This window comes from Babylonia areolata, chromosome 5, assembly GCF_041734735.1.
Source record: "Babylonia areolata isolate BAREFJ2019XMU chromosome 5, ASM4173473v1, whole genome shotgun sequence".
NCBI lineage: Eukaryota > Metazoa > Mollusca > Gastropoda > Neogastropoda > Buccinidae > Babylonia > Babylonia areolata.
This window is the reverse complement of record NC_134880.1, coordinates 37,104,244-37,120,494: the sequence shown is the minus strand read 5'-3', so window position 1 is coordinate 37,120,494 and position 16,251 is coordinate 37,104,244. Positions and strand designations below refer to the sequence as shown.

Genomic DNA, 16,251 nt, shown 5'->3' with positions numbered 1-16,251 from the left:
CTATACAACATTATAAGCGTGTGTGGTTTGTTGGGTGTGCCAGCTTGTGTGTGCATTTGGGCCATAGTGGGGGTGAGGGTAGTTGAGGTATCATTAAATTATTTTTATTTGTGTCTTTTTTTCTGTTTTCTTGCATGTTCTATGAAAGGTTACACCATGAAGTGTCACACAGTAGAATTCCAGGTATTGTTATAGTTTATCATTATTATTATTACTATTACTATAAATGAACAAGTGAAAGATTAGCTGTGTCCTCTTTGTCATACAACTCAAAACTCTGAAACATTTCAATTTCCCTATGGCTTGTACTTAGTATACCCATTGTCAGCCTCCCTCAACCACACCTACCCCTAAACCCCTAAAGCCTTTCATTCCCAGCCACAGTTTTACCGGCTGTGGTTCAAGTGTCACATGATTTCTGAAACCTTGTTTGCAAGTGGTGACTGCCAAAAAGTGAAGTACTCAGCAAGTTTTTGTAGCATTTTGATACAAGGCAAAATTATGATACAGTCACAGTGTGTGTGTGTGTGCGTGCGCGTGTGCACAGTGTGATATTGTTTAATGGTGTTTGCCACTTTATGTGTGTGTGTGTGTGTGTTTGTAGTAGAGTTCATAGTGGAGGAAAACAATATTTACGCTTTTTTGTTATGTCCACTGCATTTGCAATTTTTTAAGAACCATTTCCACCCACAAATTACAGGCACTTTGTTTTGTTGTTGTCTTTTTTCTCTCTTTTTTCTATAAATCTTGAATATCTTCCCATGATTGTGCAAATACTTTTGTATGATTTTTTTGTTGTTGTTGTTGTTGTTGTTGTTTTTTTTTTTGTTTTTGTTTTTATATTGGTGACGTTAGTGATGTGTGTGTGTGTGTGTGTGTGTGTGTGTGTGTGTGTGTGTGTGTGTGTGTGTTGTAAAAATTGCAGATAGTTCCTAGAGTCAGAGTATTAACATATTATATACAATATACATAATTTAATATATTTCATTTGATCATTTAATTGATGATATGACAGACATCATAAATCATTTTATAGATTGATATGTTTGCAGAATATGCAGAAAGCATATTGTGGGATCCAAAAGAGCAAAATCAGAATGGCAACTCTTTTTTAACAAAGTATACTTTCTCAAGTTTCTGTACTAGTTCAGTTATCATCTATTGTTTATTTCATCCATCTGCTTTGTTTTCCAATTTCTTTATTTCTGTGTACATAGTTGTTTCTTTTTTTTTCTTTTTTTTTTTCTTTTTTTTTTTTACTTCATTTATCTTTGCACTCATCAAACAGTGCTAAAATATAAAGAGAAAATTTTATATACATTCATGATTTCATCTGCTGGGTGTGTGTTTCAGAAAAAGTCTCAAGAAGATGAAGGATTGACACTGGAGTTGGAACAAGCTGCAATGATGGGGGAAATTCCCAGTCTGTTTAATTTGCAGGTACTGATTACAGATTAGCATGTATCTGCTGCAAGATTAAGGCCAAGGAGCAAATGCTTTCAGAACTTTACCTCACTAGCGCTGTCAAATCAGTTGCCTGGTTGTTAGTTATTAAAATTTTTGTTTTGGTAAAAAACTGAAAATATGTCTTTTGACATATGTCCACAACTTAGTTTTTGTCAGAAATGAGTGCAACACAACAGTTTAGGACAAAATGGTCAGTTCAAACAGAACAAGAAAGTAACAGAATCTGAGAATGAGAAAGAAAGAATTTCGTTAATGTTTTTTTGCTGTTGCTTTTTGGTTTGTTTTTTTTCTAGGTTATATGATGGAACAGTATACTGTTCAAACATCAACATTTTGGTTGATGTAGATTATTATTGCTATTATTTAGATAGGAGCAGAACTTTTGATACAAGGACTTATGTGCAGGATTTAATACAATTTTTGCCAGTGGTATATTATTACTGTATTAGTGTATATAGTTCACTTTATGGATATATTTTAGTGACATCCAAACTGGATTGGGTACCTGTGTGTCCTGGTCCATATTCTTAAATTGGCTGTAGTGTTCTTGGCATTTGCTTACATCAGTTACAGCTGACCTGATAGATTTTCAAAATTCAAGATGCAGTTATCACAGCTGTCCCACAATGCATTAAGGGGTTTGTATTTTTGCTTGTAATGTGTGACTCTGTCAGTTTGAGACTTGAACTGTTTCCAGATGCAAGAACTGCTGAAGGAGGCTCGGATGAAGAAGAAAAGAGCAGAGAAGTTGTCACAGGCAATAGAGAAGCTGAAGGATTTTCTGATGAACTTATCCCGAGGCAAAGAACACAAGGTCTGTACACTGCACAGCTAAGTGCTGAATGAATAATGATGCTGCTCTGACTCTAAGCGCATTATGATACAAAAGTTCCAATAAAAGTGCATTACAATACATTACACCATGTATGAAAACATATTTAGTGTGACTGAATGAGATGCACTTTTAAACTATGACAAGACCATGCATTAAAAAACCCTAACTATCCTGCATGTGTACTAAGTACAGTGTGCACGGCTAACTATATATATTATGTATACACACAGATGCAAAGACACATGCATGCATTGCATACATGAAAATTAATTGAAAGCAGTTTTGAACAGATGAGTCTTGGGGTCGGTTTTTTTTTTATACACAGTGGCATGGGAAAGTTAAGACTACAGATATTCATTTATTGTCTATGGCAGCACACTTTCACAACTGTTCTAAACAAATCATTACATATCTTTATTTTAGATACGTCTGTTGTGGGCAAGACCTGGCCCAACCTCTTTATTTTTGTTCAAGTTTAGAACATGAAGCTTCGACATCAGAAATAGCTAGTAAACTTTTCATATGATCCAAATTGAGGAGTGGAATTTAGGTAAATGATCATTGTTATTTTCAAGAGTGGATTGTGAAATGAAAAGGTTGTTAAAAAGTCAAATTTATCTTTGTTTTTATAACAAATGATACCACTATTCAGAATAGGGGGGCCTCTCTGATGAGACAAAAAACTTAGGTCCTGTGTTGAGCATCCACTTAGCTCACTTAAAAGAATTCACAGCAGCAAAAGAATTGTCCATGGCAACAAATATGTAGAAAAATTTAATTAGATAGAAAAAAAACCAACAAAAAAACAACTTATATACTTTCTGAAAAAGGTGACTTGCTCTGACCTGGGGAGAGCAAGCTGAATTTCACACAAGTAAATCTATAGAACATAATAGAATATGTCTTTATTGTGAAAAAAAAATAAGAAAGATAAATACATATACAAATGTATACCAGAGTGTGTGCCTTCAACTGAAAACTGCTTCTTGGCACATTGTTCACAAAGTTGAAGAAGAGTACCAGTGAAAGGCACTCAGTGAAAACTCTGTGTGTGTGTGTTCATTTATGTGTGTGTGTGTGTGTGTGTGATGACAGCTCCACCCAAGTCAGAGGGCGTGGCTAAAAGACGTGAAGCTTCCAGTGGAGGAGGGGCAGACCACCAAGGGATGTTTCCAGTTCCTGCCCCCTGTCCGTGTGTACCTAGGGGGCAGCACTCCCCTCAATACCTGTGTTCAGCCCAGCAAAGCAGCAGACGTCTTTCTGGAAATGCCCAAGGTATGGAGGGTACTTCATAATACGCATGGGAGATTTGAAAAGTATTTGGAAAAAGAGAGAACCATTTCCAGGCCTGGAAAAGTTTTTGAAAAATACGTTTTTCGCTTGATGGTCTGGAAAAGTTTTGGAATTTGATAGAAAATCATTGATCAGTAGCATTCAACAAACAGATCAGTGCATTAAAAAAAAAAAAAAAAAAAAAGTTGGAAATTGAACATGGATATGGAGTTAGGCATGGTATCCAGCCTATCTTTTTTATCAGCAGTGTGGTAGACGAAGTTTTTATTCAGTTTGGCTTTGTGTTCAGTATGGATTTTTTTTTTTTTTTTTTTTTTCTTTTCTTTTTTTGTCTGGAAAGCATGAAATTTTGTTTGGTCACTTCTGTGGGATCCCTAATTATATGTGTGTGGTTTTCCCCTTTGTTTGTCCTTACCTCCCCCCCCCCCCCCTTTTTTTTTTTTTTTTTTTTTTTTTTTTTTTTTCCCCCAGCAAGAACAAAGCTGGTTGAATAAGAATGATACAACTGCTACTGCTACTACAACTACTGCTACGTCTGCTACTATGACAACTACAACTACTAAATGATGATGACAATAATCATAATTACAATGATATCAATGATACTAATGTCATTGAAAATAGTAAAACTACAAACAATAGAAACAACAAACAATGTGGTCACATTAAGTCTCATGATAGTAAGTTCATCATCTAAACTCTGGGTTTTGCCTCCATGAGACAAACATGAAACTGAAGCAAATAGTAGTGGACAAATATCATGATTTTCAAATGTTACAAATCTGAGAGTGAAGCAGTTAACTTAACAATTAACTCTTTCACTGACATTAGCAACTTTAGTCAATTAGACAGTCCACCACTATAACTAGCGTGTTGTTTCACCTTGCACCAAATCATGTGACTGAGAGTGTCAAGACTAAAATAAATGTCACTGGGGAGTCTTTCACACAGAAACTTGGTGGCCAAAGAAGATCAAATAGGTTTATTTTTAAATGCATGGGTGCTAGTCTTCGGGCATTTACCAGACAGTCTGATTTGAAGAAAAATTGAAAGCAGTGTTTTTGAAAGAACAAGACTGACTTTTTGTTTTGTATGTGTTTGTCAAAAAATATTGTTGTAGAATTTTCCCAGCTTATTAACTAATTCAGATTGAAAGCATAGACAGTTCAACACCACTTATCCAGAATTCAACATCACTTGTCCAGCTAACTGGTTGTTACCTTTTCCTCTGCCTAGGAATGTTTCCAAGCCAAAGATTGGCTCAACCACCGCTATGTACGCAAGCGAGCCATGTACCTGTCAACCATTGCAGTTGCCTTGAAGAAAACATCCCTGGCAGAGGATCTGCAATTCATGTTCCACCAGGGAAATGTCTACAAACCTGTTCTGGTCCTCAATATGCCTGGTAAGTTCAAGTGTTTGTCAGAGAGAGGAGGTAAGAGAACTTTGGTTGTTAAATGGTGTGGAGTGATGGCCTAGAGGTAACGCGTCCGCCTAGGAAGCGAGAGAATCTGAGCGCGCTGGTTCGAATCACAGCTCAGCCGCTGATATTTTCTCCCCCTCCACTAGACCTTGAGTGGTGGTCTGGACGCTAGTCATTCGGATGAGACGATAAACCGAGGTCCTGTGTGCAGCATACACTTAGCTCACATAAAAGAACCCACGATAACAAAAGGGTTGTTCCTGGCAAAATTCTGTAGAAAAATCCTCTTCGATAGGAAAAACAAATAAATAACTGCATGCAGGAAAAAAATACAAAAAAAAAGGATGGTGCTGTAGTGTAGCGACACACTCTCCCTGGGGAGAGCAAACCGAATTTTACACAGAGAAGTTAGTTGTGATAAAAAGAAATACAAATACAAAAATGGTTATGGTTAAATGTCCCAAAGCTTTTCACAGCCATCAGGACAGTGAATTCAGTTCTACTGTGTTGAGGGCTTGGCACAGGAAGGTGGGGCCCAGTCCTCTCCTTCCACTGTTTTAACCTTCCCCAACCAAAGTCAGGTACCCTTTCACATTTTGATGGAGTGAGGGAAACTGGAGGAAAGTGTCTTCCCCAAAGACTCACCACTGTGCTTAACTCTTTTACCGCCACAGGCGACTTTTGTCGACATTGAGGGGTCATGTTGATAAGACCATTTTCACACTGTAACAGAGCTTGACAGCTGTAGCCAGGTTCCCTGCCAATAGAACAATGACTAACTTTTGCCCCCTGACCAGTTTTGAAGTGAACGAGTCCGTTGTGTTGTTTTGACATGAACCGAATCATGTCACTGAGAGCATCATTTCCAAAATATTTGACGCTGGGCAGTGTTTTTCGCAAAGAAACCTGGTGGTGAAAGAGTTAAACATGGCCTCAAACCCTGACCACTGATGAACACAGCAGCACAAGTCCAACTCCTATCTTGACTCTGTGTAGGCACCACCCAGTGTTGGGGGTGACATGAAGGTTTGTAAATAACTGTCCTTGAATGGGTTCAGGTACTTTATTATTTCACATAAATTACAGACTGACAGTGATACAAAACACAGTTTAAAAATCTAGGGACTCTGAGGGACTCTCCTACCATATGTCTTTAGATGTTCACTGTGACATACACAGGCATACACACAAGACACACACACATGCATGCACCACACATAGTGACATATAGATAATTGTATGTATACACACATCACACACACACACAAACATACATACACACACACACACACGTGCACACACACACACACACACATACACATACACACACATACACACGCACACGTCCGTCTGCATGTGCACACAAGAAAGTGAACTGTACTGACTGAAGATAATCAGCATGTTCTGTTGCTCATCAGTGGAGGGCAAAGGGAAAGCACTGACCGTTCATCTGCACGCCATCCCAGAGGAAGGAGCATTCAAGATGAACCGATTCCACATCACAAAGAACAATGTCAGACCCCGGTGGTTCTCAGCACAGGATGATCAGGAGAATGGAAATGGTATGTTCTGTGTCCACATGTGTACAGTGTAAGAGTGATGGGAGGGGAGCTGTGGGGGTGGGGGGGTCGGGAGAGGAGGCGCACAGAAGCGTTATTCGTAATACCACTAATAATAGTAATGATTATAATGATAATTGATAATGATAATAAGACTAATAAAAATGTATATCTGTATAGTGCCCTTTTGCTCTTGGAGCTCAGTGTGCTTTACATGAAAGAAAAAAGTTACAAATTACTCAAACCACTCATCACTAAGTACTCTCTCTGCCCTCTCTTCCTCTCACCTACCACCCCCCCCGCCCCCTCTACCCACCCCCTTCTCTTATACCTCATACATGCAGAGTTAGTTAGCAGGCATGGGGTGATGAAGAAGTAAAATTTTAAAACATTTTTTATGTGATTTTTTTGTCTGTATGTTTGGAGGGGCAGTGAGGGAGGGAGGTACGCAGAAGCGGTTAGGATAAACTTTGTCAGTGGTGTATATGTTTTCTGTCCCTATGTGTATGTAGGGGGAGTGATGGGTGGGGGACGGGTGGGGAAGGTATGTGGTCAGAAGGGGTTCGGATCAACGTATTTCGTGTACATATCTTGAGGGGGGGGGGGGGGGGGGGGGGGGTATGCACAAAAGGAGTTAGGATTTATAAACATTTCCAATCAGAAAGTGGGTGGAGGGGGAGGGGAGATGAGGTGATGGGCAGAAGGTGAGGTCATGGGAGTAGGAAGGTGGTAGAAGGTGCAGAAGGAGTTTGAATAAATGTATATCTGTGTCTGTGCGATTGTTCATGCATTTGTTTCAAGTGGGTGTCCAGGCAGATGTGTATTTCAGCATGTGTGTATGTATATTTGGAAGAGGGGTGAGGGGGGGGGGGAGTGGCCTGTGCAGACAGGATGCAGAAAGTAATAGTTCTGTTGATTCTGATGACAGATGAGGGGAGCTCTTTGCCCTCCACTCCAATCTACAACACGTCCATCCTTCAGGATGTGTGCTATGATGCCAATGCCAGCTTCCTGTCCCAGCGCCTCTCAGATCTGTCAGAGGTGCAGGACGCCATCGCTTTGCTGAAAATCTGGGCGCATCAGCGAGAACTGGATGTGGTCTGTAGTCATTTTCATCAGTTATGATTCTGATGATTGACAGAGATAGGGAGATCAGTACATGTGTAGAGTGTCTTATTCTGAAATAGTGTTGGTCTGTAGTAATTGTTGATAGTCAGGATTCTGAGAATTGAGGAAGATAGGAAGATCAGTACATGTGTAGAGTCTTATTCTGAAATAGTGTTGGTTTGTAGTCATTGTCATTAGTTATGATTCTGATAATAGAGGAAGATTAGTTTTGTTGTACATGTGTGGAGTTTGTCTTATTTTGAACAAAAGTGTTTGTCTGAAGTCACAATGGTTAGTCATGATCCTTATTATTGAGGAAGATCAGTTTTGTTGTACATTTGAGGAGTTTTGTCGTATAATTCTGAAACAGTGTTTTCTTAAGATATGTGTTAGAATAGAAATATATCTCTTTCACTGCATGATAAATCAAGATGCTGTGTTAACTTCCATGTGTTTATGAAGTCCTGAATTTCGTTTCAGGGTTTTGGAAGCTTTAGTGGATTCCTGCTGTCGATGTTCGTGTGCCAGTTGCTGAGTGAAGGGGTGTTGCTGCCTTCCATGAACAGCTACCAGGTGCTGAGACTGATTCTCCTTCACCTGAGTGAGTACACCTGGGAGACCTTTGTGTCTAGTGAGGGGATGGAAGGGTAGGGGGGTGGTTGTTTTGTTGTCGTTTTTTTGCTGCCCCATCATCTGCACCATTTTCAGTAGCATACTACTCCCACACCGCTTATTTGGAGTCTTCCATGCATGGCCGCACCAGAGCCAACAGGCTACACACCAGAGGAGATCCTGCGCTGCTGTTAGTCACTTTGGTTATGTTCGGTGGTATCTGTTCTTATTCAGTGTGCTAAGAACACCACCTGCTAAGCTTCCTACTACTGACAACTATGATCTTAGTTGTGGAATAAGACTGAGTGAGCGTCCCTCCCAGAGTGAGACCACCATTACAACCTCCCAACATCAGTGCCCCATGAATCTTCTGACACCAAAGACCTCGACCGGACTCACCCCAAGCAGAGAGCACACACACACACACACACACACAACTCTTCCATCTACGGATGGAAATCTGTTTTTACATCACAAATGGAATGTCTGTTTTCTGGGGGGGGGGGGGGGGGATATATATATATATTTGCCGATAACCTGCCAAAAAAAAAAAAAGTACTCTTTTGAAAGCGTCCGTTTTTTGTTTGCAGATCCCATAATGAAGAGACTTTGAGAAGAAAGTGACTTGTCAGAGCACCGAAATTGAAGTCACATGTTTCCTAACAGTAGATTGAAATCAAGCCTGCAGTTGTCATAATGCTGATCATGACAGAAGTGGATCCATGCTTGGCACAGCCAGTTTACTTTTATAGTTCATGCACCGATGAGCTAACCAATAACTGCTGTTTTTCTTCAGGCAAATCTTGGTGGTTAGGAAACCCAGTGTTCTGTGTCAGGATGTTAAGCAGTGACTGTGTTTTTTGTCATCAGGCAAATCACGGTGGCTAGAAAACCCAGTGGTTCTGTGTCAGGATGTTAAGCAGTGACTGTGTTTTTTGTCATCAGGCAAATCACGGTGGCTAGAAAACCCAGTGGTTCTGTGTCGGGATGTTAAGCAGTGACTGTGTTTTTTGTCATCAGGCAAATCACGGTGGCTAGAAAACCCAGTGTTCTGTGTTGGGATGTTAAACAGTGACTATGTTTTTTGTCATCAGGCAAATCACGGTGGTTAGAAAACCCAGTGTTCTGTGTTGGGATGTTAAGCAGTGACTGTGTTTTTTGTCATCAGGCAAATCACGGTGGCTAGAAAACCCAGTGTTCTGTGTCGGGATGTTAAGCAGTGACTGTGTTTTTTGTCATCAGGCAAATCACGGTGGCTAGAAAACCCAGTGGTTCTGTGCCGGGATGCTGGCAAGGGGGGACGACCCACTCTGGACCAGTTTCTTCAGGAGTTTGACGTGGTGTTTGTCGATGTCACTGGCTATGTCAACCTGGCTTTGGGCATGACCAAAGGACTGTACAGTAGAGTAAGTCAGCACTTTTTTTTTTTCTAATTTTTTTTTTTTTTTTAATCCTTGTTCTGGATTTCATGTGATTCAAAGATGTTTTAATACTAAATTAGAAATATATGATACATGCTATACTGCACTTGTTACACACACACACACACACACACACACACACACACATATTCTTTCTTCTTGTTTTTCTTGCATTCAGTATAGTATGCATTTACAGTCTTTATGGTTTATTTAGGGAGTTCAACATCGCAAGCATTTACTATCAACTTTAATTTCAAAGAGGTGTCAAAATGTGCACACTGATTGATGTGCTGAGAAAGAAGAAGAGGAGACGCCTCACCCAGTGCATAAACCCACTGAGCTGGTCAGGCCTTGAGGCGTTTCATAAGAAATGTTGACATAAAATATCAACAAAGAAGTAAATAATATCTAAAATATGATGAAAACAAAGGAAAAAAAAAAGACACAGAAGGCAAATGATTGAAATAAAATTCTTACCATCACATGCATCTAATCGATTGTCTCGGGTTTTCTGTGAAACTGCCATTAGGGTTAAGTCATTCAGATGAGAAGATAAACTGAGATCCCATATGCAGGATGCACTTGGCGCACATGAAAGAACCTACAGCAATGAAAAGGGTTGTCCCTGGCAAAATTCTGTAGATAAATCCACGAATACACTTGAAGGCAGAGGGGGAAAAATGGATGGTGCTCTCATTGTAGCGATGTGCTCTTTGGGGAGAGCAGCCCAAATTTAGCACAGATAGATATGTTGTGACAAAAGAGTATTGACATAATACAAATGCATGTGGTAGGCTGGGGTTCTCAGGTATTGCAGCAGGTGTGGCATTTTTTGATGTGCTGGTTTGATCACAGGCGTGCCAGGAGGCTGAGCTGGCGGTCAGGTGTTTGGCAGGTGATGAGTTTGATCACCTGTTCATGACCCCTTGTCCTTTTCACCTGAAGTTTGACCTCACCTACACGTGAGTGATTTTTTAGGGTTTTGTACTATTGTGGTGATTATTGACTATATCTGTCATCTGTACATCTTTTACATATCTGTCATATGTACGTCCTTTATCTGTATGTCTTTATGCCATCTGTACATCTTTTATCGCTATGTCTGTCATCTGTATATCCTTTATCTGTATGTCTGTCTGTTATCTGTATATTATGTATTTGTATGTTTGTCATCTGTACATATTTATATATTTGTCTGTCAGTGATTTGTGCAACCCTTAACTGTATGCCTTTCTGTCAGTAGTTTGTACAACCTTTATCTGTAAGTCTGTGTGTTAGTAGTCTGTACTCTTCTAATCTGTATATCAGTCAGTAGTCTGTACAGCCTTTATCTGTATGTTTGTCAGTAGTCTGTACATCCTTAATCCATATGTCATTTATCAGTGTGACATTTATCTGTGTGTGTATCATTTGTGTGTCTTTTATATATGTATCTTGTATATATGTCTGTTATATGTAAATCTATACTTGTCTGTCCATCATCTGTATATATTTTGTCTGTATGTATGTCTGTTATCTGTATGTCTCTTTGTCTTTCATCTCTATGTCTACTACCTGTACATTCTTTATCTGTATGTCTGTCATCTGTACATCCTTTATCTGTATGTCTGTCTGTCATCTGTATGTTCCTTATCTGTTATCTGTATTTCTGTCGTCTGTACGTCCTTCATCTGCTATCTGCATCAGTATATAATTGTCATCTGTAATCAGTATATCTGCCATGTGTATGTCATTTATCTGTTATCTATATCAGTATATATCTGTCATCTGTAATCAGTATATCTGTCATCTGTATGTCCTTTAACTGTAGTGTATGTCTGTCATCCGTACGTCCTATATCTGTGTGTCTGACAGAGTGTCCTTCACGGAAGACACACTGCAGGAGACAGTGAAGAAACTGCAGCTGACTGACCAAGCTTTGGACCACGGTGGCCCAGTGGTCAGCCTGGTCATCCCCCGAATTCTGGACCTGCTGGACCAAGGGCTAGGGGATCGAGTCCTCCTCCTGCAGACACTGCCAGTTGCCTCCCCAGTGGTAGGTGGTCAGTCGTGCTGGTTTTTGTTGGCTGACTTCGCTTTGGTTAATTAACCTCTTCTCTGTTGTTGACGTGTTTGCTCGTCAGTGAAGGGCTGTCACCTGAGACTGATCGAGAGCACAGGTCAGCGTGTCAGTCACCATCATTTATCTGGACTTCTATCTTATTTGGATTGCATTACTTTAGATTACACAAAAATGTTTCAATTGCACTTAGAATTCGTGCAAAGCTGATCTCCTTTCACCAAGACTCAGAAGTCAGGGGGTTAACTCTTTAGCCCTTGCATCCAAGCATTGCAATGGAGACGAAATTCATCTCTTTCATTCAGCGGTTTTCCTGTTCCTACACACGCATCAACTGCAAAAGAGGGAATTAACTTCTACAGTATTTCCAGATGTGTCCATGTGTAATCTGGAGGAAAATCAGTATATTTCTGCTGGTTTTTTTTCCCCCATCAGTAAGACGGGGAATCCTGCCAAGGCTGTGAGCTCCCCAGGGTTGAATGGGTTAAGTGGGTGGTTGACTGGTTGGAGTGATGGAGGCTTTGCCTTGTATGTAGGCCTGGTTGGCAGGAGTGGGAAGAAGAGGTTGTCTGTCTATTGTCCAGTTCAGCTATAACTGTGCTGTATTGTGATATGTTCAAATATAAATACTGTTTAAACCAAGAGCAGGTTAGTACCGGTACTGTCTTTGATCGATTTTGGTTTGTGATGACAAGAAAAGCATCATTTGTTAATGTCATTGTGAAGAATTGTTTTGGGTGTTGTTGTTTTTGTTTGTTTTTTTTCTTAGAGCATTAGCTTGCATTTTGGAATAGTAATCTTCATTCTTCTTCTGATCAGTGGTTGTGTTTGTTAGGCTGTGTTTGTTTAATTGAAGATATTTCCATCATATACCAAAGGAATTAGGATTTTGGTTTGTGATGACAAGAAAAGCATCATTTGTTAATGTCATTGTGAAGAATTGTTTTGGGTGTTGTTTTTGTTTGTCTTTTTCTTAGAGCATTAGCTTACATTTTGGAATAGGAATCTCATTCTTCTTCTGATCAGTGGATGTGTTTGTTAGGCTGTGTTTGTTTAATTGAAGATATTTCCATCATATACCAAAGGAATTAGCTTCAGACTATATTAGTCTGTGGACAGATCAATTTGGAAAAAGAGACCTCCTCTTTTTCTTTTCTTTTTTTTCCCAGCAAAATACATGGTGACTAAAATGATCGTAAGTTTCTGTAATAACTATTACACTTTTTTATTTGCATTCCATTCATAACTGCATTTCTTGTCATTTGCCTCATCTGTTTAATTATCCATGCCAGTCCTCTCTGGTATCGGTTACATCTGCACCATTACCCCCATGCTGCTCATTCCAAGTCCCCCATACACAGCCTGTTGCCTGGCCTGTTATGTTTTGTGTTGTCACAGTAGAGGTTGGCCTATGGTCTGGCTCTGTTGCGCTATGTTTCAGTGGTTTGTTGTGTCATCGTGACAGAGGGTGGCCTGTTGCCAGACCTGTTGCGTTACATATTTGTGTTGTCCTGATAGAGGTTGGCATTTGCCTGCCCCGTTGTGTTGTGTTGCAGTGGTTTGTAGTGTCATCATGAAGGATGTAGGCTGTTGCTTGACCTGGTGCGTTACCTTGCCGTGTTGTCATGAAAGAGGTTCACCTATCGCCTGACCTGTTGTGTTCCATTGCAGTGGTCGGTGACGGAGGATCCCGTGCCCAGGGTCAGGGAGCTCAGTGTGGGACTGTTGCTTCACAAAAGTAACTCCTTGAGGTTGGTGGACAGAGGTCCTGCTGCCAATGTGCCCGAGGTGAGTGGGGTTGCTATGTGTTTGTGTGTTGGGGAAACAGGGGGTAGGGTTGTGTTCTTGTGTTGTTTAGAGTGTGAGTTCTTTGTGTGTGTATGTGTGTTTGTTTGTGTGGTTTGGAAAAGGGCTGGAAAATGAACATAATTTGTTTGGTCACAACTGTCAGAACCCAGGCTGAACTATATCTGATGAACATCATTCATTCTTTATTATATTGGTTAGTTATTGTTAGCAGTAGTTGTAGTCATTTTGTATTATTTTTGTTGTTGTTTTTACTATTAGTTTACTTTCCACACCATTTTGCTGTTGTATCCACTTCGGACTAATCCAAGATTCTGCTTGGCTGACAGGCGCTGGATTTCCGGCAGTTTTGGGGTGAGAAATCAGAGCTGCGTCGCTTCAAGGACGGGGGGATCTCAGAAGCAGTTGTTTGGGCCTTGACCACTGGACTCAGCCAGAAACGCAGTGTGTGTGGTCAGATTGTGGCTCACGTGCTGAACAGGTGAGTGCTTGGTCAGGTTTCTCAGTGACCCCAGTGGGTGATGACAGAGTGTGGTGTGTGTAATCTCATGTAAAGCACTGTAGTCTTGTTTGAGTTTCCTGAATTCCATCCCTGGTTTAGGTGCACCTGGTGGGTTAAGAGGGGAGATTTTTCCAATTTCCCAGGCCGACATATATGTGCATACCTGGTAGTGCCTGAACCCCCTTTGTTCATGCAGAGGATCAAATAAACATGTTGAAGAATCTGTAATCCTGTCAGTGTTCAGTGGGTTATGGAAACAAGAACATACCCAGGGTGCACACCCATGGAGTTGGAGCATAGTTGCCTACATGGCAGGTGAAAGATAGATAAGTGGTCATATATTGTAAAAGGTTGCATGTCTGTATGAGTGTGTGTGTGTATGTGTGTGTGAGTGTGTGTGTGTGTGTGTGTGTATACATTACTAAAACCTGAATGAATGACACAGGAAACAAATGATGAGTGCCCAAAGGCAGCTGTCAATCAACTCTACCCAGGTAGGCTGCAAGTAGTGTAAATGACTCTGTGTGTGTATAAGGCTTGATGCTATGTTTCTCATCTAGGGTAGGCGCTGTAAATGACCATACCAACTGTTTATCGCCTCTTCACCTTACTCCTTCCTTCCATACAATAGGCTCTGAATAATTCAAATGGAGTATCGTCTTCTGATGAAAGTCTAGTTTAATCTTACTTCTTCTTCTTCGTTCATGGGCTGCAACTCCCACATTCACTCGAAGGTACACGAGTGGGCTTTTACATATATGACTGTTTTTACCCCGCCATGTAGACAGCCATACTCCATTTTTTTGGGTGTGCATGCTGGGTATGTTATTGTTTCCATAACCCACCGAACGCTGACGTGGATTACAGGATCCATAACCCACCGAACGCTGACGTGGATTACAGGATCTTTGACATGCTTACTTGATCATGAAAGGAGTTCAGGCACAAGCAGATCTGCATATATGTTGACCTGGTAGAAAAATCTTCACCCTTTACCCACCAGGCGCCATTACCAAGATTCAAATCAGGGACCCTCAGATTGAAAGTCCAACGGCTATTGCGCCCATCATTTAATCTTACATTACAGTTATGTCCCTTTTCCCAGACATGCGGCCATCAGCCCCGGCCAGCTCCAGTCCCACGGCCGCATGTTGGACAGTGTCCTTCACGTCCCTCGCCGCATCATCACGCAGACAGACAAGGACTCCAAGAGGGACAAGAAGGCCAGTCGCAGCGGAGCTGTGTACGGCACAGGGGAGGAGCGCATCTACCACATCCGTCAGGTGCTGGAGGACTTGGGCAAGACGCTGAGGAGGCTGGACTTGCCCCTGATGATCAACGCTGTCTCTGGAATTGATCCTGTGTTTAGGTTTTCTGAGGTGGGCTTTGATGTGTGTGTGTGTGTTGTGCATGTGTGTATATTATGTGTGTTGTGTTAGAGGAATGCGTGTGGCTGTCTGTGTGTGCTGGTATTTTGTACAGATTGATTGATATCATTTGTGTGTTTTGATGTGTGGTTTTGGTTGTGATGGTGTGTGTATGTTTGTGAATGCATGTGTTGCTGTGTGTGTGTGTGTGATTATTTTGGTGATGTTCCAGAGCTGCCAACTACAGGTCTAATATCAAGTTGGATTTGTAGATATCACTCTCATGCTTAAATGGTTACACTTTGAACAAAAAGAAATCCTGTGTATGTAACTCTGTGTGTATTTTAAATTGATGTGAGACATGTTTAAATCAGTTAATGGTAAATGCCTTACACTTTGCTTCAAAATGATCAATTTTGGTGGGTGTTATGGTTCGGTATGACTATGCTGGTGTACATTTAAAGTGTGTGTCAGAATGTGTATCTTGATTCATGCTCCTTATACTTTTGAGAACAAAATCATGCTTTTAAAAAAAATATATATTTTTTTTTTATTTTTTTTTATTTTTAGGTATTTCCTGCACACCCTGCAGTGAAACAAATGACATCAGAAGACCTCCTGAAAGGACACAATCCTCTCCCCTTGTACACACCAGCCATGACAGGTGAGTTATGTCCCTTGCCTGTGAACCTGTATCGGCACACATTGTTTTATATGCATCGGTTCCTTAGCCTCCGCTGCCTTGCCAGATGCCACACTCCATTACTGTTGTTGATCTGTCCATGTGTCAGCAAAATTTG

The 16,251-nt window shown here is 40.7% G+C and overlaps 1 protein-coding gene across 1 annotated transcript in view; it reads left to right on the top strand.

The window, feature by feature from the left end:
• LOC143282268 (nucleolar protein 6-like) overlaps positions 1 to 16,251 on the top strand; it is a 28,512-nt gene that overhangs the window by 673 nt on the left and 11,588 nt on the right. The window contains exons 2-15 of the mRNA XM_076587868.1: positions 1,354 to 1,440; positions 2,165 to 2,281; positions 3,398 to 3,577; positions 4,832 to 5,000; positions 6,437 to 6,580; positions 7,506 to 7,675; positions 8,165 to 8,285; positions 9,539 to 9,702; positions 10,573 to 10,679; positions 11,572 to 11,752; positions 13,448 to 13,564; positions 13,912 to 14,063; positions 15,190 to 15,463; positions 16,022 to 16,115. Coding sequence (XP_076443983.1) covers positions 1,354 to 1,440; positions 2,165 to 2,281; positions 3,398 to 3,577; positions 4,832 to 5,000; positions 6,437 to 6,580; positions 7,506 to 7,675; positions 8,165 to 8,285; positions 9,539 to 9,702; positions 10,573 to 10,679; positions 11,572 to 11,752; positions 13,448 to 13,564; positions 13,912 to 14,063; positions 15,190 to 15,463; positions 16,022 to 16,115 — 2,077 coding nt within the window. The remainder of the gene's footprint in view (positions 1 to 1,353; positions 1,441 to 2,164; positions 2,282 to 3,397; positions 3,578 to 4,831; positions 5,001 to 6,436; positions 6,581 to 7,505; positions 7,676 to 8,164; positions 8,286 to 9,538; positions 9,703 to 10,572; positions 10,680 to 11,571; positions 11,753 to 13,447; positions 13,565 to 13,911; positions 14,064 to 15,189; positions 15,464 to 16,021; positions 16,116 to 16,251) is intronic.